General features: G+C 38.6%; 1 protein-coding gene and 1 long non-coding RNA gene across 8 annotated transcripts in view; both read left to right on the forward strand.

The window, feature by feature from the left end:
* Window positions 1–11,143, forward strand: part of LOC125963545 (uncharacterized) — a 213,476-nt gene extending 202,333 nt beyond the window's left edge. The window contains exon 2 of the long non-coding RNA XR_007475630.1: window positions 1,586–11,143. This is a non-coding gene — a long non-coding RNA (uncharacterized LOC125963545). The remainder of the gene's footprint in view (window positions 1–1,585) is intronic.
* A 1,330-nt stretch (window positions 11,144–12,473) lies between these two features.
* The window catches only part of ANKRD26 (ankyrin repeat domain containing 26), a 93,189-nt gene continuing 83,682 nt past the window's right edge, over window positions 12,474–21,980 (forward strand). For all 7 annotated transcript variants that reach the window (XM_049706140.1, XM_033439242.2, XM_033439243.2 and 4 more), the window contains exons 1-3: window positions 12,474–12,888; window positions 21,228–21,342; window positions 21,505–21,678. In XM_049706140.1, the coding sequence (XP_049562097.1) occupies window positions 12,659–12,888; window positions 21,228–21,342; window positions 21,505–21,678 (519 nt within the window). In that variant the 5' untranslated portion in view covers window positions 12,474–12,658. The remainder of the gene's footprint in view (window positions 12,889–21,227; window positions 21,343–21,504; window positions 21,679–21,980) is intronic.

Genomic DNA, 21,980 nt, shown 5'->3' on the forward strand with positions numbered 1-21,980 from the left:
CTGCTTTCAAGAATTTTTTCTTAGCCTTGTCTTCTAACAGTTTGACTATGATGTTTATAAACGTGGACATCCTTGAGTTTTTCCTACTTGGGATTCGTTGAACTTCTTGGATCTGTAGATTAATGTTTTTCATCAGATTTGAGATGTTTTTGGCAGTTATTTCTTCAAATATATTTATTTGCCCTTTCTCTCTTCTTCTGGGATTCTCCTTTCACATATGTTGATCTGGTTTCTGAGGCTTTGTTCATTTTTTTCATTGCTTTTCTCCCTCTCCTCTTCAGATTGAATACTTTCTGTTGATTCAGCTTCAAGTTCACTGATTCATTCTTCTTCTTTCAACTGAATTTTTCATTTCATATATTATATTCTTCAGCTCCAAGTTTCTATCTGGTTCTTTCATATACCTTGTATCTCTTTACTGAGATTCTTCATACATTGCATCATTTTCATCATAGCTCTCATTAATTTTTTAAACATGAATTCCATTAGTTCTTTGAACATATTCATAATAGCTGCTTTTAAGTCTTTGCTCATTCTAACATCTGGAGATACTCAGTTCCTATTGAATGCTTTTCTTCCTCAGTAAGGGTACACTTTCTTCTTTCTTTGCTTTGTAATCTTGTTGAATTTCAGATAATGTAGCAATTACTAATTCTGAATTTTTCCCCAGAGGGTGGTTCTTGTTTTATTTAGTAACTTGCCACCAGTAAATTTGTGAAATCTGTCTCCACAGCAGTGTGCAGTCACCAGTGTCTCTACTCATTTTTTAAAATAATAAATCTTGCTTCCTAAGCCTTGCTGCTGGATTGCATAGCTTAGCTTATAGCCAAAGATTGGACAGAGGTTGTGTTCAAACCCCATCAGTCAGGCCTCCACTCTGCCAGTGGATCTGTGTGGGCTGGCAAGTACATTCAGTGTTCAGGTCATTTTCAATTCTGTTCTGGTCTGTGCTTTCTGATGGGCTTTTTTGCTTCTCCCTTGTGCATATGTGCAGGCTTTGGCAACCATGGGTATGTGGGTGGCCTGAACCAGCTTCAGTTTCCGCTTTGCATGCCTGTACATCTGGAGTATATAGAGTGCTTATCAAACCCAGATGGCTGTCTTACCTCCTAGAACTTCCGGTGAAATCCCTAGCTACTCTGTTGTTTGCCCCAAACAGGACTACAACCTCACTGAGCCTTTTTTGCTTACCACTGAGCTCCCAGGTTAACTTACAATGCATCATATCAAATGAGTCCCCTCTGGCAGTGACAACAAGCCTTGTTCCCTGGGTCTGCTGTTGCCCTGGTTGAACTATTGCACCCGTAGACCTGGCCCAAGATGTGGCAGCACAGTAATCCCACAGGCTCACAGGTTATTTCCCTAACTGGGTTTCATGAATAAGCACTTCTTAGTGTGTTGCAGATCTTCAGTTAATTTCCAGAGTGCTGAAATGGCTGTTTTATTAAACAGTTTATCCAAATTTATAGCTGCTTTTTAAAAAATGGAGAGGGAAGAGATATGGGAACATATGTATATGTATAACTGATTCACTTTGTTATAAAGCAGAAACACACCATTGTAAAGCAATTACACCCCAATAAAGATGTTAAAAAAAAAATGGAGATGATTTGTCAACCTCCTCCCCTCATCATGCCAAAAGTATATTTCCCCAGCTTATTCTGAGTCACATTTCAACCAAATCAGTTTAATAAGAATGGACTTTGAGAGGACTTGTAAACTTTTTAAAGCTGTCCATTGAAAGCTACCACAATGCCAGAGTTTTACAAGTAACCTATACCTATTAAATAGATTACTTGTGGTAATTGATAAATGTTTTATTTTTAGATATTCTTTGTTCATATTCATTTTAAGTAAATACTGAGTTACTACAATCTGGCTAGTTATAAGCATTTTTCTTAATGTAAGTATGTAATATTTTAATAAAATATGTTGGAATGTAGACTTGATCTTTGAATTGAAAAACTAACACCTAGTCGTGGACATAAAATTTGGAGAGTTGATACATTTGAACTGAGGATTTTATTTCTATGCAGATTCTCCCCTGCCCCCATTCTGTCACATGAATCCCTGTTCTTTTGGGCAAGAATGTGATTCCCCGACACACACCCCTCCCCACCTTTTAAAACAGAAACTTAATTTAGTTATGTATCAATGCTTTATATGGGAATATAATGGATAGCTAATCTGTTATGAATTTGAGAATGTATTTCATGAAAAAAGAAATTACAGAGCTGCCAAAGAGAGAGGGTGAGAGGGAGAGCGGTTGTAAAACCTAGTTTGGGGAACTTGATATGAATCTAATCTCCTGCAGTTCTGGGAGCAGGTATGTAACTCATACCCAGGGAACCTGGAATCTGAAGGAACTGGTAGGTTACTTTGGCTCAGGACAGGAGAAGAACTGCTAATGTGTTGAGACTGTTCTGCACTCTCAGCATTTGCTTTGACAAAGACTGTTTGAGTGCTTATCGAGGACCAGATATTAGTCAAGCGTGAAAGAGAGAAAGTGAGCCATGGTGGTGGATCCACGTTGGATACCGCACAAAAGGGCCACTTAGAGGCGTGAACAGGCCTCAGAACAGGACAGTCCAAAGTGGGGCTCTGGATTCCTTAAGAACTAAGAAGAAAGAATGAATTACATTCACTTAGGTCAAGGGAGTTACAGGTGAGAACAGCTGTGGGCACAGAAATGCCCCTGAGAGAAAGAGTCAGCTCTAAAACAATTGCCAGATCCAGACTGCTCAAAACCATGTCACATAAGAACTCTACCGCCCCCTGCAGTTTTGAACCTGGCAGTATGGGAAACCCTAATTAGCCAGCTGAAGGAAGGGGACCATGCCTGCTTTCCACCCCTACTGCAGGTGGTCTGCCTGTAGCATGGCCTAGCTGATTAACTCTGACTTGGCATTTTTATAGTTCCGTATAGTTACGCGGGGCTGGACATTGTTTTTCAGTGCTTTGTGAGTTAAAGCAACTCTGGACTTATTACTTGAGAGTAAGGGTTTTCAACCTGGGTTGGGAGAAGAACCTCTGAATATTTAAAAGGGTAGTGGGAGATGAAGTTGCCTTCTAATTATATCCCATGAGTCAAAAATAGTGGTTACATATATTAACAGATTTTTGTTTGAACATTTTTCTGGGTGATATAATTCTATTCATAAGATTTTTCAAAATTGAAATATTTGTGTAATTTCCATCATAATCATGTATGGGGTATGTGTGTGAGTAACTATTTTAACAAAGCTTCTAATGTCTTAGTATTTTTTAAAATTTTTATTGAAGTATAGTTAATTTACAGTGTTGTATTTCAAGTGTACAGCAAAGTGATTCAGTTATACATATATATATCTATATATATTCTTTTCCAGATTCCTTTCCATTATAGGTTATTACAAGATATTGAGTATAGTTCCCTGTGCTATACAGTAGGTCCTTGTTTATCTGTTTTATATATAGTAGTATGTATCTGTTTTATATATAGTAGTATGTATATGTTAATCCCACCACCATCCCCCTGCTATCCCCTTTGGTAACCATAAATTTGTTTTCTATGTTTGTGAGTCTATTTCTGCTTCGTAAATAAAATAAGTTTATTTGTATCATTTTTTTTTAGATTCCACATATAAGTGATATCATGATGTCTTTCTCTGACTTGACTTCACTTAATAATCTCTAGGTCCATCCGTGTTGCTGCAAATGGCATTATTTCATTCTTTTTTATGGCTGAGTAATATTCCATTGTATATGTATACTACATCTTCTTTATCCATTCACCTGTCAGTGGACATTTATCGAAAAGACACATGCACCCCGGTGTTCATAGCAGCACTATTTGCAATATCCAAAACATCATGGAAGCAACATAAATGTCTTGGTATTTTTTATATCATTTTATTTTTTCCTCCCCCTTATATGATATTTTATTGTACTATATTATGGTTCAGTATTCTTTCCCCTTAAAATTCCTATGCAAGTTAGTCATGTTATATTTCCATAATCATTATCAGTTTAATATTTTTAATATTGAAATAGCTAATCTAGGGATTTAGTAGAATGATCTATTTATTGTTAAAATGGGGACAAGAGAAACTGCTTTTAGTTGATTACAGCTCTTATTTCCCCCTTTATTCTATTGATAACATTTTTATGATTATGTTAAAATTCAGGAATTATTTTGTGGGATCTTATTGTTTGCTCTCCATTTTATGTTGGTAAACTCTAAGGTTATATATATATCCTTGGTCCTTTTAGCTTCTCTCTATATTTTTGTATCATCTGTATGCTGATGACTTCTTAGTCTTTCTCTACAGCCCTTTTCCATTTAGGCTACATGTCCAACTGTTTTTCTCCATAGCATTTGATTTGTATGTTCATAAGAAGCTGTTCTTGGGGACTTCCCTGGTGGTCCAGTGGTTAGGACTCTGCACTCCCAATGCACGGGGCACAGGTTCAAACCCTGGTCTGGGAATTAAGATCCTGCATGCCACATGGCGTGGCCAAAAGAAAAGAAGAAGAAAGAAAAAGCTGTTCTCTAATTTATTGTTTCTGTGTCTGCCTTTTCCCGCCTGGTGTTGAGTTCTAGGAAGAAATCTTGAACACTTGTATCTCTAAGACTAAATGGAGTGCTTTATAGGTAGACAGCTAATAAATTTTCAGTGAGTGAAAGAATAATAGGCATTCAGTAGATTGATCCTAATTCCCCCATCAGGCAGAGCACTGGAACAGATGGGTCAGATTCTCTATAGACGTTAAATAATGCCATAGAGGATGTGAGTAGTAAGTGGTTTTTTCATCTTTGAAAATATCGCAGTGAATATAACAATAAAGAAGATGGAATGTCTTCCTGAGGAAAATCTGCCTTCTTTTTTGGAAGATAAAATGTGCAAGGTAGGACTGAATGCCAGGCTAACAGTATCTTTTACACAGAAGGATCTGTTAACTGGATAAAAAGGTAACTTTAAGATCTGCAGCATGTGAAATTCCTTAAGTATTCTGGATTGATTTCATACAAGATGTGTTTTATCTTTGATCAACCAGTTGCCTCCATTCACAGTCCTGAGGCATGTTAAAGACCAGTTGTTGGTAAACTTGAGATGTTAGGAATGTCTGTATAACTCTCCTGGAAGTTCTGAACTAGGTGATGAAAGAGACAGAGGTGCAAGAAGACGGAGAAAGAAGAGACAAAATATGGAGGATTGGAGAAGATGGTTGCTACAGGATTTCCAGGAAGAACAAAAGAGAGACTGTTTATATTATTCGGAAATAAGCATCGTTATCTAAAAAGAAACCCAAATCAACTATAACCAAAATATCAAATGACTGAATGATTATAAGAAATTTGTGAATCAAACTGTGCAAAGCCTGGGGCTTCCCTGATAGCGCAGTGGTTGAGAATCTGCTGCCAATGCAGGGGACACGGGTTCGATCCCTGGTCCTGGAAGATCCCAAATGCCTCGGAGCAACTAAGCCCGTGTGCCACAACTGCTGAGCTTGTACTCTAGAGCCTGTGAGCCACAACTGCTGAGCCCGTGTGCCACAAGTACTGAAGCCCACGCTCCTAGAGCCCGTGCTCTGCAACAAGAGAAGCCACCGCAGTGAGAAGCCCATGCACCGCAACGAAGAGTAGCCCCTGCTCGCCACAACTAGAGAAATCCCACATGCAGCAATGAAGACCCAACGCAGCCTAAATTAATTAATTTAAAAAAACTATGCAAAGCCTGATGCACAATGTTTCCTGGTGGAGGGAGCATAGCTCCCACCAAGTAGAAGCATCTTGTCAGCATTAACTCTGCTAGGCCAAAAGGTTCATAATTTTTTATTTTTAATTTTGCTGAAAGATAATGTTTTATACTGTTACAGCACAAAGAAAACTGACTTCAAAATTTATCAAAACTTAATGTGATTTTTTTTCTTCCTGTTTGGGAAGTTGATAGGAGGGCAAGTGCATACTTGTACCCTGGTTCTGCTTTCTGTATGCTGCTTCATCCTTGTTAGATTTTAAGATTCTTAAGTTCATGCTTCTTAGTGTCATAAGATCTCCTCAAATCCTCTCATATAAAATTTGAAGAAAGAGTTGTTAAAGGAGTACATATATGGTAAAAAGAATGTCTCTCTTGGTTGGGTTTTATAAAAAATACACCTTTTCTTTTTTTTTTTAAATGCACCTTTTCTAAAAGTGAACTGTTACTATGCTTCTCGGTACCCCGAATCACAAATTTCATTTATCCACCAAAGCTACTGTTGGTCACTGTTAGAACTGATTATATGGTTAGCATTATATTTTGTAAATTACTTGTGATGCCAAGGTGATGTTTAGGATTTGTGCTTAACTCTGGGGGAAATATTTCTTTAAATGGATAATGCTGATTTTTTTTAAGAGGGTTAACATAAATCATAACAGTGGGAAAATAAATTTTTACCAGAACTTTTAAACTATCTCCTATTTCCTATGCACCTAATACCATCAGCATGAAGTCATCCACATAATGGGTAAATTTGATGTCCTGTAAGGTAGTGAGAATATCAAGATCTCGGTGGATTAAATTACCACAGAATTATCAGCATTTGATGAACAAATGTTGTCTTGAGGCAAGATGATGAAGGTTGAACCCCTATCCATATCAAGTAAGAGTAGAAAGCTTCTGGTACCCTTGGTTAATTTGTGAACTGATTGTATCCTTTGATCATTAAAAAAAAAAAATTTAGGGGACTTCCCGTGCAGTGCAGTGGTTAAGACTTCGCCTTCCAATGCAGCGGGTGTGGGTTTGATCCCTGGTTGGGGAGCTAAGATCCTTCATGCCTCACAGCCAAAATAACCAAAACATAAAACAAGCAGTATTGTAACAAATTCAGTGAAGACTTTAAAAATGGTCCACATCAAAAAAGCTTTTTAAAAAATTTAGTTCCTTGATTGTAAACAAAGAAAGAATGTTTTATTAATTATGCATGTTAATGCCTTATCTGTATTTGCATTTATACTGAGTGTGTGTGTGTGTGTGTGCGTGCGTGCGTGCGTGCGTGTGTGTGTGTGTGTGTGTGTGTGTGTGTGTGTGTGGCTGCACCGGCCCTGGCAGCAAAAGCGCCAAGTCCTAACCACTGGACCGCCAGGGAATGCCCTAACCTAAATTTTTTGGTCACAAATTTTATGTGGCCAAATGTACTGATATTTTCTTTTGACACTTCCATTGTTTTTGTTTGGAAAATCTTCAAAAACTTATAAATAATACCACTCATCCATATTTTCTTCTAAAATATTTAATGGTTTCATTAAAAAGACTAAACATTTTTACTAACCTGGAGTTTCTTTTGGTGTATATGTTGAGATATGTAGTTAACTGCTTATCACTAATTGATTTTTCCCAAACCATTTATTAATAATCTATATCATTCTCATTGATTTGTATAGTTTCTCTTATGTTAATAAGTTCTCACCTCTTACTGTTTTCCAGTAATATGCTTACTCTTCTGTAGGCTAGTATTTAATAATTATATTTTTATATTTACTAATTATATATTTTATAATCTAACAGAAAAAATTTATCTTTCTTTAAACATTTAAAGCTATTTTATTTTAACTAGAAACAAATCACTATATGTCTGTGCAAAAGCAACATATGTTTATTGCTGAAAAGTTAGAAAATATAAATAAGAAAATAAATATGAAAGAAGGAAGACCTTAGTAGTGAGAGTGGATGTAGCTATGCCTCATTCTCCTAACACTGGGTCCCCGACGTGCAAGGTTCTGAGGGGTGATGTTAAGCTTTATGCCCTACCTCCTTCCCCTCTTAGAACCCACTTGGGTCCCAGGTTGGTGACTGAGGCACCTAATTTGTTTCCAGTGAAAAAAGTTTGGCCACAAAGGGGATGGCCATAACACCTTTCTTGGTACCAACTCCTTATAAAACTAAGAGGTCCTATGTTTGCCACAGACTCAAGCGAAAAACGGCTTCAGACTTTATGAAGTAGAGATGCCGACCAATTTTTCTTGTAGATGGAAGTGCATTGCTGGCTGACTATAGTCATGAGAAAATAAGCTCAGTACCAATAAGAGAATGATAATAAGAATAAGAGAAAATAAGCTCAGTGCCTTCTTATAGGAAGCAAAGACCCTCGGAAGGGCTAAAGTAGGCACGTTGCCAACTGATGCTCTATATCCTCACGATGCTGGGGGGTCAGGGACACAGGGGATAGTCTGGATTCTATGGGGGAGAAGTATGGAAGTAAAACAGCTGAAATTTTAACTTGCATTCCTAATGAGTTTCAATGTTTTAGAGTTACAAAGAAAAGTTACAAACACCCCAGTCTGACTACGGAATCTCAGGAGTCACAGATGGTGTCTACTCTGGCTAGGTAGCGAAGGTAGGAAGAGGGTGAAAATTTTTTCCAGCTATAAACTGCCATGATAAGCAGAAATTATCCTAAGGGGGCCATAGAGATGAGGGGTATGTTGGGTATGAAAAATGCTCAGATCAGGTCTCCAGCGCTAGGGACAGGGTAACCAACCATGCCAGTTTTCCCAGGACTGTCTTGGTTTTATCACTGATAGTCCTGTGTCCCAGGAATGCCCCAGTCCTGGGCAAAGTGGGGAACCTACTTGGGACACATAGTAGACTGACAGCCCCAGCAGCTGTCCTTCTGGATCCACGTCTGTGTCTGTCCTATGCCCATGCTTCCCACGACTGCTCCCAGCCATTACACCCACAATAGGGGTAAAATACAGGCCCATTCCTGGAAGATGCGGGATTTATTTTTCATATGACTTTGGCTCCAGGATTCCCCTTTGGCCTGGCCAGAAATGTTGTTAGAACTGTGCTGCAGTTTTAGACTCTCTCTACCCAATCCTCTTTGTTTCCCTCTACCTCCACTTCTTCCATTCTTCCTAGCTCCCTCTCTCCATAATTTTCTATGGCCACTTAACATATTACCACAAATTTTGTGGCTTAAAACCACACATATTTATAGTATAGTTCCGGAGGTCAGAGGTCTGAAATGATTCTCACTGAGCTAAAATCAAGGCTGCATTCCTTTCTGGAGGTTCTAGAGGACAATTAGTTTTCTTGTCTTTTCTGACTTGTAGAGGCCACCTGTATTCCTTGGCTTGTGGCCCCTTCCATCTTCAAAGCCAGCAATGACCTGTCGAGTCTTTCTCACATCATTCTGACACTTCTGCCTCCTCCTTCCACGTATGAAGGACCCTTGTAATTTCACTGGACCCACCTGAATTTGTTAAGGCATCCATAACATGTTTTTCATCATAAAACAGGTATTACTCTGACATTATTAATTCCATTAGCATATCTATTAAATAAATATGCAGGAAACCACCAGGGCATTATTTGAGTCTTAAATAAGCATGGGAGCTCTAAGCAACAACTTTACTTTAAAAAAAATTTTTATTTATTTATTTGGCTGTGCCAGGTCTTAGCTGGCAGCACTTGGGCTCTTTTAGTTGCAGCATGTGGCATCTAGTTCCCTGACCAGGGATCGAACCTGGGCCCCTGGCACTGGGAGTGTGAAATCTTAACCCCTGGACCACCAGGGAAGTCCCTAAGCAACAACTTTCTAGAGGGCATCTGTTTGCAAAGAAATCTGGGAATCTTAGCTTTCAAGTGCTTGGGGATCCAGGTAGCATTGACAAAGGACATACAGAAGTTCAGAGTTGGCCTAGCATATACTCCTTGAGTATCTCTGGTCTATACAGAAACACTAGAATCAACCAAATCTTGACAACCTACCTGGAGTCCTGGTGTGTGGTTCTTATCTCCCTACAGCCTGGTAATGTCTTTGACCCTCATTCCAGGCTGCATCAGCAAGTGTCAGAGTCTTCCTCAGATGTCACCATTAGGGAGCCTTTACTGGTCTCATAGGTCACCCTGGGGAGTACTGCAGAGACAAATAGAGGACAAAAGATAATTTTCTGGTTGGGCTATTATAGGGAGAAAATTGTGGGTGGTCAGAGTTGAAACCAGTCACACACACACCAAAACCATTTATTTGGTCCAGCTAAGCTGGATAGACCTGAGAAATGTTTTTTGTTTTTGTTCATTGCTCTTTCACCGGTGAAGACACTGTCTGGAACCAGCTATCACTTCAACAGGGACCCTGCCTCCTTCCAGAGTTTTTCGGTGCAATTGCTTGCTTGCTTTCTTTTTTTTTTTTTTTTGGCTGTGCTGCGTTCCCCAACCAGGGATGGAACTCGTGCTTGCTGCAGTGGAAGCGAGGAGTCCTAACCTCTGGACCTCCAGGGAGTTCCCCCAGCAGCAATTTCTGCTGAAGGTCTGGACACCTGACTTCTGAGTCACTAATTCCAAACAATTTGTTGTCAAATCATTCAACCTACAAAGCACAAAATGGCATTAAATTGCCTCTGAAGAATAAGTACCTAAATTAATATCTGTGCATTTGTCTTGCTGTAAAATATGGCTGCCAAACTTTCAAATTTTGCTGGTGCATCTTGTGCAATGGTGGTATCTGTTACTTTTTAATTTGGTTAATAAAAATTCTTAAAATCATTAACATGATTTTGATCTTCAAATCATTAACAAATTTAATAGAAACCTGCTGAGTTTGGGGATAGCTGGTTTTGTATTAACTGTTGTTGTGAGCCTGCTTCTGCTTCTGTTTCACCCACAATACCAGGTTTGGTTTAATTGTATTGTAACTGTATAATTACAGTAATTGTATAATTACTGGATCAAGTACTACATTAAAAGGAGTTTCTGTATACAGTTGCCTGTTTCTACCAGTATGGAGTATGGAGTCAACCTATTTTGCTTTATTCCTAAGAAATGGAATAAAGATGGAAACACAAATTACAGATAGAGAAAGAGGGAAGCAAGGGAAAAGATTATTTAAAGTTTGGGAAATTTTAGAGAATATGGGACAAGTATAAAGCATAAGAGGTTTCATAAAAATGGAGATGATAAGATTCCACAAGGTCACTATGATGATTAGATTTAGGACTGGGAAACAGATTTGGGTGGATAAAGCGAAGGAGCAAAGAGACTATTAAGAGAAAACAAAAGTTAGATGTCCCTATTAGTTAGCTAATTACTGAAAAATTTGGCTAGTAGAATTTTAGGGAAATTTAGCTATATTGATTTTTTAAATTTGTAGCAACGATCTTATACTTCAATAAAAACAGAGTATCTTGTTTGCATTCTACTTGATTTTTTTTCATCTGCATACTATTCTTCAATATTCTTCAATCTATACCAACCAGTTTGTGCCTTCCTTAAGTACTGCCAGAAACTATCAACTCTTTCTCCTGTTACAAAATTATAGCTTAAAAAAGTTCTTCACTCTGGTTGTCAAAAGAATACACAGATATCAAACAATAATCATTTACAAATTATAATGAAAGAATAATATACCATTACAAAAAAAAGCCCAGGTACAGATATATCAAGAAGTGTACAGGATTTACATAATGAAAAAAGCTACCAAAGGCTAATGAAGGACATAAAATAAGACAAATTGAGACATAACATGTACCTGGATACACTGATACGAGAGACTGATTCTCAGTTAAAATTCTCTTAACCTAATTACAATCAAAATCTCACAAAGAACTCTCTTTAGCTTGGCATAGTGATTAAAAGTTCATCTCAAATAATGTAGAGGTAAACATTTCCAAGAGAATACTGAAAAGGAAGAATAAGGAGGGGAACCTTGGACCTGTAATAGATATTTATATTTTATACACTACTGACGCTAGAAGAAGCAGACCAGAATGGAAAACCCAGAAACAGAAAAAACATCCGAGAATTAAATGTAAGATTAAGGGGTAAACTAGGTGAGGAAAGATGGATTGTTTGGGACAAGTGGATAATCATTTTTTTAAAAGTTCTCAAATGTTACACCATGCTCCAAAATAAATCTTGAATTGATTAAAGATTTAATTAGGGGAAAATAAAAGCAAAAACTAAAATATAAGTGAAGAAAATGTGCAGATGGAACGCTGGGCCACAGGGGAGCGTCAGGAGGCATGCGGAAACGCGTCTTCATCTGGAAAACCTGCGTTGGTTTCTCCTTAAGTTTGCACTTGATGACACCTGTTGCCACGGTCTCTGGAACCATGAAAACAGCTTTCTGTAGTTACATCTGTTAAATTCCATGGAGAAAGCCTGGGGCCCAGAGGGATGTGGAAAGGAATAAACTGAGGGATAAGGAGATTTAGAGAGTATTTTTAGGGGAGCTCTCTGGGGGACGTGGCCTTCAGCATCCTGAAGCTCCCCGCCACTCTAGCCCCAGTCGCATGCGAAGACGACTTTCTCACGGGAGATTCTAACATTTGCAAATGTCCGGAAACGCTCAGCCAGCTCGCACCAACGTTGGAAAAGAACCCAGCGCGGCCCACAAAGAATCGCAGAGATTTCAGACGCTTGGGTCTCGCACATGCGCACTGGGTACTCCTGGTCTCCGGGCCTCTGTGCGCAAGCGCAGTGACGCCTTCTTACAAGGCGCGCACGCGCACTGCGTTTAGCTGTATCGCTTGGCTAGGGTTAGTCTGGGCTGAAACATGAGAAACCGCGGAGTTTCCCAGCTGGGATGTTGTGGCCAGACCGCGTTGGCTTATCTGTACCGCTAGTGTTAGGCTCAGGAGACTGTGAGAAGCCGAGGGGGAGGTGAGGTGTGTCTGAAGCCTGTAGGCTCTGCAATGAAGAAGATTTTTGGCTTCGGAAGTAAGAAGGGCGAGTCGCCCTTCGGCTCCTTCACCAGCTCGCGGAGAGAGAGCGGTAATCGAATCAACTCCCGGCCCGAGTACCACATCCGAGACAAGGATCTCGGGAAGATCCACAAAGCTGCCAGCGTGGGCAACGTAGCCAAAGTGCAGCAGATTCTGTTGCTTGGGAAGAATGGCTTGAACGACAGGGACAAGATGAACAGGTAACTGGGGCGGGCGGGAGGAGGCGGGGCGGGCCTGGGTGGGGTCCCTGCTGTCAGTTTCCCCTCCGAGGCTCGTGGACACCCACGTGGGATCCCGCGCCCCGCAGACTTTATAGGCAGCAAAAGCCTTAGCTGGTTTCGGACCCGCTCATGATTCCCCTTATAGAGCACTTTACTGACAGTTTTAAAGTCATTTGACTGAATGTCAGTAACCACAGAAACGAAATTAAACATGAACAGTATCTTATTTTTAATGTACACATTTTTATACCGTAATGTTATATGTTACAGAGAAGTGCATAATGAGGAAAATGATCTGTCTCATGACAGATAAACTTCTGGACTAAAAATTCTTCAGATACAATCCAGTATCTTTTTTTAAAAAAATTAATTTATTTATTGCTGTGTTGGGTCTTCATTGCCGTGCGCGGGCTTCTCATTGTGATGGCTTCTCTTGTTGTGGAGCACGGGCTCTAGGCGCGCGAGCTCAGTTAGTTGTGGAAGGTGGGCTAGGTAGATGTGGAACATGGGCTAGGTAGTTGTGGCTTGCCGGCTCTAGAGCGCAGGCTCAGTAGTTGTGGCCCATGGGCTTAGTTGCTCTGCAGCATGTGGGATCTTCCTGGACCAGGGCTCGAACCCGTGTCCCCTGCATTAGAAGGCGGATTCTTTTTTAAAAAATTTATTTATTTTAATTTATTTATTTTTGGCTGTGTTGGGTCTTCACTGCTGCACGTGGGCTTTCTCTAGTTGCAGCGAGTGGGGGCTACTCTTCGTTGCAGTGCGTGGGCTTCTCATTGGGGTGGCTTCTGTTGTTGTGGAGCACGGGCTCTAGGTGCGCGGGCTTCAGTAGTTGTGGCATGTGGGCTCAGTAGTTGTGGTTTGCGGGCTCTAGAACGCAGCCTCAGTAGTTGTGGCACACGGGCTTAGTTGCTCCACAGTATGTGGGATCTTCCCCGACCAGGGCCCAAACCTGTGTCCCCTGCATTGGCAGGCGGATTCTTAACCTCTGTGCCACCAGGGAAGCCTGCAGTATCCGTTTTATATCAGTGTACACCTATGTATATATGTTCTCTACTGAAGGACCTTAGAAGACAGCTTTGAAGTGGGAAGATGGCTATGTCCTTGAATAGGAAGACTCATTTTCTTAAAATATGGTCTTCCCATATTTAAACCAAATAAGCATATGGTGGTTTAAAATTTTTTGAGTTTCACATGCTTTCTTTATTTGTTGTGATGAAATTAAAAGTTTTATGTAGTAGACAAAGATTTGCCCTTCTAGATATCAAAATGTGCTGTAAGTTCCCACAAATTATTCGTTTACTAACAACTGAAAAGACAGATAAGTGAATGGAACAGAATAGAAAATGCCCAAACACCCAAATATATGTAAGACTTTAGAACTTGAACTGATGACATTTCATATTAGAAGGAAAAAATAAATTGTTTGTAAATGGTGGAGAAGTAAACTGCTAACTATTTAGAGAAAAGTAACTAGATTTTTATCTCACAAAAATAAGTTCCAGATGGAGTACAGATCAAAAATTTTAAATATTCAAAGTGAGAAAACGACTAGAAGAAAACAAAATTCCTATTTATACATTTTTTGTGCTGACAAAGACCTTCCTAAGAATGACTTCAAAAGCAAGAATTCTGGAGGTTGATTTAACAACATAAAAAAATTAAAACCCTCTGTAGATCAGAAAAGAAGATTAACAAAATAAAAGACAATGAGCTTTTAAAATATATCAACATATTTGTATCAGGCAAGAAAACATATCTTCATTTTACAGAGAATTCTTTGAAATCAGTAAGGGGAAAAAACCTCTAATTTGAAATTGAGCAAAGTACTTTTTTGCATATCCATAAGTGACCAATGGATATAGGAAAAAAAATTTAGCATTTCTGGTAATAAAAGGAATTTAAGTTAAAGAGGAATGAAAAACATTTTCCCTTCACAAAGTTTGTGAAGATGAAGAACAGTGGTGCTTATACTGCTGTTTAAAGTCTAAGTTGCTTTTGACTTTTCAAATAGGCAATTTGGTGATAAGTACCACATTTAAAAAATGTATATTCCCTTTACACATCAATTCTCTTTATACAAATTAGAGGTAAATAATTAGAGATAAATTAGAGTTAGGTAACATACAATTTGTTGTTCTCAACACTGCTTAAAATAGCAATGTATTAAGACAAACTCAAAGATTTTAAAAATAAATTACAGTGTATCTGGTATGGAGTAATATGTGACCATTGAAGGTGGCATAGATAACAGATGTGTGTTGACCTGCAGAGATGTACTTTGGTAGAACATTGAGAAAAAAAAAATCAGTTTCCTTATATATAAACACAAGAAGACTATGGTCTTATCTTAGCCAAAAATATGTACAAAAATATGATAAAATTTGTTATTTCTGCACACTTATAAGTGAAGCTTTCTTTTCCTTTTAAAAATATCTGTGGGGCTTCCCTGGTGGCGCAGTGGTTGAGAGTCCACCTGCCTATGCAGGGGATACGGGTTTGTGCCCCGGCCTGGGAGGATCACACATGCCACGGAACGGCTGGGCCCGTGAGCCGTGGCCGCTGGGCCTGCGCGTCCGGCGCCTGTGCTCCGCAAGGGGAGAGGCCACAGCAGTGAGAGGCCCGCGTACTGCAAAAAAAAAAAAAAAAAATCTGTGATTCTACAGTGAACATGTACAAAAATTCTAGTAAATATTTAGTATTAGTGAAATAATCCTGGGAGAGAGCAGGAATATGAATCTTGTACAGATAAAAATAATTCCTCACTTTCTATTTTTTTTGGAAGTTTTTCAAGGATTGATATCTTCTGACAACTTTTAACCTCTTCAGAAGTAAAGGGAATCTTTTTATCCATGCCTGTAGATTTTACTAGGTATATATTTCGCTATATACACGTTTTTGATTTTGTGTAACTTTATTACCTATAATATGTAAATGATTATAGATTAATCATTTTACTTTATTGCAGTCTTATGAAAATAAAAAATAGTAAATCTAAGTGGTGATTATTACTATTGCAAAAGTTTATAGAGTTTTAGTTGTGTTCTTATGAAAATAAAAAATCAAAAATACAAATGTAAATGATTATTAATATTGCATAAGTATTGCTTTACTTCCCAAAAGTTTTCTTTAAAAATATCGAACTCTCCAAAGTAACAACTGACATCAGAAATACAAAGATTCATGAGAGATTACTACAGGCAACTATATGCCAATAGAATGGACAACCTGGAAGAAATGGACAAATTCTTAGAAAAGCACAACCTTCCAAGACTGAACCAAGAAGAAATAGAAAATATAAGCAGACCAATCACAAGCACTGAAATTGAAACTGTGATTAAAAATTTTCCAACAGGGCTTCCCTGGTGGCGCAGTGGTTGAGAGTCCACCTGCCGATGCAGGGGACACGGGTTCGTGCCCCGGTCCGGGAAGATCCCACGTGCCGCAGAGCAGCTAGGCCCGTGAGCCATGGCCACTAAGCCTGCGTGTCCGGAGCCTGTGCTCCACAACGGGAGAGGCCACAGCAGTGAGAGGCCCATGTACTGCTAAAAAAAAAATTTTAAAAATCTTCCAACAAACAAAAGACCAGGACCAGATGGCTTCACAGGAGAATTCCATCAAACATTTACAGAAGAGCTAACACCTGTCCTTCTCAAACTCTTCCAAAATATAGCAGAGGGAGGAACACTCCCAAACTCGTTCTACAAGGCCACCATCACTGTGATACCAAAACTAGACAAAGATGTAACAAAAAAAGAAAACTACAGACCAATATCACTGATGAACGTAGATGCAAAAATTCTCAAAAAATACTAGCAAACAGAATCCAACAGCACATTAAAAGGATCGTACACCATGATCAAGTGGGGTTTATCACAGGAATGCAAGGATTCTTCAATATACACCAATCAATGTGATACACCATATTAACAAACTGAAGAATAAAAACCATATGATAATCTCAGTAGATGCAGAAAAAGCTTTTGACAAAATTCAACACCTGTTTATGATAAAAACTCTCCAGAAAGTAGGCATAGAGGGAACTTACCTCAACATAATAAAGGGCATATATGACAAACCCAAAGCCAACATTGTTCTCAATGGTGAAAAACTTAAACCATTTCATCTAAAATCAGGAAAAAGACAAGGATGCCCACTCTCACCACTGTTATTCAACATAGTTTTGGAAGTTTTAGCCACAGCAATCAGAGAAGAAAAAGAAATAAAAGGAATCCAAATCGGAAAAGAAGAATTAAAGCTGTCACTGTTTGCAGATGACATGATACTATACATAGAGAATCCTGAAGATGCTACCAGAAAACTACTAGAGCTAATCAATTAATTTGGTAAAGTAGCAGGATACAAAATTAATGTACACAAATCTCTTACATTCCTAAACACTAATGATGAAAAATCTGAAAGAGAAATTAAGGAAACACTTCCATTTACCATTGCAACAAAAAGAATAAAACACCTAGGAATAAACCTACCTAAGGAGACAAAAGACCTGTATGCAGAAAACTATAAGACACTGATGAAAGAAATTAAAGATGATACAAACAGATGGAGAGAGATACCATGTTCTTGGATTGGAATAATCAACATTGTGAAAATGACTCTACTACCCAAAGCAAACTACAGTTTCAATGCAATCCCTATCAAACTACCAATGGCATTTTTCACAGAACTAGAGCAAAGAATTTCACCAGTTGTATGGAAACACAATAGACCCTGAATAGCCAAAGCAATCTTGAGAAAGAAAAATGGAACTGGAGGAATCAGGCTCCCTGACTTCAGACTGTACTACAAAGCTACAGTAATCAAGACAGTATGGTACTGGTACAAAAACAGAAATATAGACCTCTGGAACAAAATAGAAGGCCCAGAGATAAACCCATGCACATATGGTCACCTTATCTTTGATAAAAGAGGCAAGAATATAAAATGGAGAAAAGACAATCTCTTCAATAAGTGGTGCTGGGGAAACTGGACAGCTACATGTAAAAGAATGAAATTAGAGGAATGAAATTCCTCTAAAACTCTTAGAGGAAAACTTAGAACACTCTATGACATAAATCACAGCAAGATCCTTTTTGACCCACCTCCTACAGAAATGCAAATAAAAACAAAAACAAACAAATGGGACCCGATGAAACTTAAAAGCTTTTGCACAGCAAAGAAAACCATAAAATAGATGAAAAGACAACCCTCAGAATGGGAGAAAATAGTTGCAAACTAAGCAACTGACAAAGGATTAGTCTCCAAAATATACAAGCAGCTCATGCAGCTCAATATCAAAAAAACAAATAACTCAATCCAAAAATGGGCAGAAGACCTAAATAGACATTTCTCCAAAGAAGATATACAGATTGCCAACAAACACTTGAAAAGATGCTCAACATCACTAATCATTAGAGAAATGCAAATCAAAACTGCAATGAGGTATCACCTCATACTGGTCAGAATGGCCATCATCAAAAATCTACAAACAGTAAATGCTGGAGAGGGTGTGGGGAAAAGGGAACCCTCCTGCACTGTTGGTGGGAATGTAAATTGATACAGACACTATGGAGAACAATATGGAGGTTCCTTAAAAAACTAAAAATAGAGCTACCATACAACCCAGCAAACCCACTTCTGGACATATACCCTGAGAAAACCATAATTCAAAAAGAGTCATGCACCACAATGTTCATTGCAGCACTATTTACAACAGCTAGGACATGGAAGCAATCTAAGTGTCCATCGACAGATGAATGGATAAAGAAGATGTGACACACATATACAATAGAATATTACTCAGCCATAAAAAGAAATGAAATTGAGTTATTTGTAGTGAGGTGAATGGACCTAGAGTCTGTCATACAGAGTGAAGTAAGTCAGAAAGAGAAAAACAAATACCATGTTCTAACACATAGATATGGAATCTAAAAAAAAAAAAAAAGGTTCTGATGATCCTAGGAGCAGGACAGGAGTAAAGACACAGACGTAGAGAATGAACTTGAGGACACAAGGAAGGGGGAAGGTTAGGCTGGGATGAAGCGAGAGAGTAGCAGTGACATATATACACTACTAAATGTAGAATAGATAGCTAGTGGGAAGCAGCTGCATCGCTTGGGAGATCAGCTCGGTGCTTTGTGACCACCTAGAGGGGTGGGATAGGGAGGGTGGGAGGGAACGCAAGAGGGAGGGGATATGGGGATATATGTATACATATAGCTGATTCACTTTGTTATACAGCAGAAACTAATAAATCATTGTAAAGCAATTATACTCCAATAAAGAGTTAAAAAAAATTATTGAACTCTCCAGTTATGTTTATCCATTGTTTAATCCATTTGTTCATCAAATACAACTTGAATACCTATTATATAGCAGATGCTTTCTACTCAGGACCCTGCATCTATCTCTCAGAGCTCTTTCATCCTTAAAAACTTCATGTTGCCCCCGTGAGCATGATGAGAAATTTAAAATTTGAAGTATTAAGGCTTAGTCTCAATTGAAGCTTTTCTCCCTTCTTTCAAACAGAAGCATTTCTGAAGGTAGGAAATTGTAAAAGATAACCTTTACTTGTCCTTTTTGAACATTTATAATGGTATTAAATACTAATATTGATCATTGGAAATGTCTGATTTCACACAATCTGTAAATGTAAATATTGAATAAAATGAGCCATTCCTATTCATTTGAATCCTGAATCTCCTTTGGCTTAAAGTTTCCTGAAAATCAGAGTTAGAGTTACTTTTAAAAAATTCTTGTTTTGCTTGTTATTTTAGTTCTCTTTCCCCGTGCTGCTTTTATTTTATTATTTTTTAAAAATTGAAGTATAGGTGATTTACAGTATTGCTCATCATGCCTTTAAGAACTAAAAGTTATTTAAGTGCCAACCGTGTGGCTAGAACTGCAGTAGACCTGTTATATAGGCCATTATTTCATTTGATGTAAGGCACTATGGATTGTATGATGCCCCACTATTTTATATATTAATATAGAAATTTTTTTAAATGTTACCAACTCACAGATATAGAGAACAAACTAGTGGTTACCAGTGGGGAGAGGAAAGGGAGGAGGGGCAAGATAGGGGTAGGGGATTAAGAGGTACAAACTATTAGGTATAAAATAAGCTACAAGGATATATTGTACAACATGGGGAATATAGCCAATATTTTATAATAACTATAAATGGAGTATATAACCTTTAAAAATTGTGAATCACTATGTTGTACCCCTATGATATATAATTTTTATTTTATTATTATTTTTTTATTTTTGGCTGTGTTGGTTCTTCGATGCTGCGCGCAGGCTTTCTCTAGTTGTGGTGAGCGGGGGTTACTCTTCCTTGCGATGCGCGGGCTTCTCATTGTGGTGACTTCTCTTGTTGTGGAGCACGGGCTCTAGGCGTGTGGGCTCAGTAATTGTGGCTCGCGGGTTCTAGAGTGCAGGCTCAGTAGTTGTGGTGCATGGGCTTAGTTGCTTTGTGGCACATGGGATCTTCTGGGACCGGGGCTCGAACCTGTGTCCCCTGCATTGGCAAATGGATTCTTCACCACTGCGCCACCAGGGAAATTCCGTAATATATAATATTATACATCACCTATACTTAAATTTAAAAAAAATGGCAACTTTAGGCACAGAGACAGAGATAATTAGACCAACAGGAAAAATGAGAAACGAACAGACAAAAAATGCTACCAATTATAGTTGTAAGACATCATGAATTATAAATTTCACTCCAACGTCAGAGATGTTAAAATGTGAGAAAATGAGCATATTAGAATCACTGAAGTACAGTGTTCTCTCTAGTCCTCAAGACATATCTTCAAAAGAGGTATAATATCCTTTTACTTAATTGAAATGTTGCCCTTGTAAAATAATAGTAATAATTATGATAATATTACCTAATAATTAATGAGCTGTTATCTGTGCGAGGAACTGTTCTAAACCCTTTGCATGGGTTCTCATTTAAGCATCACAGTGGTGTCCTGTGAGATAACTACTGCTCTATCCCCATTTTGTTGATGAGGAAATTGAGGCACAGAAAGGCTAAGTGACAGCTAATAAGTGACACAGTTAAAGTCAAATTCAAACCCAAGTTGAGCTGAATCTCAAGGTCATGCTCTTTCTATTCAAGCAGGTTGTTCTTTCATTAATGTGGAGAGTAAGAAGAGCTAATATATATTGTTCTTTCTCCAGAAGAAAACTAAATATTTGTTTTAAAGGGATAGGAATAGCATGCTATTAAATGTTTTCAATTACATGAACAATTGTATGTTTTGAAATAGTGCATTACAATTTCCTAAAAACTCCTCTCGGTTTCGTAGGACTGCTCTCCATTTGGCCTGTGCCAGTGGCCATCCAGCAGTGGTAACTCTCCTAGTGGAGAGAAAATGCCAGCTTAACCTCTGTGACAACGAAAACAGGACAGCGCTGATGAAGGTACATAGTAGCCAACCATGTCAACGTGAGATGGATTTGATTTAACTACTTAGAATAAAAATGGATTTATCTCATTTAAATATAACGAATTGGTGAAACTTCTGGAATGTTTACTCTGAATTTCTAGAATTTACAGTCTGTGTCTTGGCATAACACTTATAGGCCATACAATGCCAGGAAGAGGAGTGTGCAACTATTCTGCTGGAACATGGTGCCGACCCAAATGTCATGGATATCAGTGGCAACACTGCTCTCCACTATGCTGCCCTTTATCAGAATATATCACTCGCAGCAAAGCTGCTTTCACACGACGCCAACATTGAAGCAAGGAACAAGGTATAGCTCAACTATATTTACAAAATATTTGCAATACATGGTTGTTTTTTTTTTTGTTTTAGCTTCCGATGTTTTATCTATAATAATATGTATACTGAATACCACCCATCAGGCCCTGTTACCATGGAAACAACTCCAAAGCCAAGTCACCGGCTGGAGAAAGGTGGTGCTCACAGAAAGAGCACAATACTGTCTCCCAGCCACTCTTCTACCCCAGAAGGGAAATCTTCCCATTAGGATATGCCCGGGAGTGGGTGGTGGGCTCAGAGCCCACACAAGACAAAGACCTGGGGGGAGGGAGA

This window comes from Orcinus orca, chromosome 2 (assembly GCF_937001465.1).
Source record: "Orcinus orca chromosome 2, mOrcOrc1.1, whole genome shotgun sequence".
NCBI lineage: Eukaryota > Metazoa > Chordata > Mammalia > Artiodactyla > Delphinidae > Orcinus > Orcinus orca.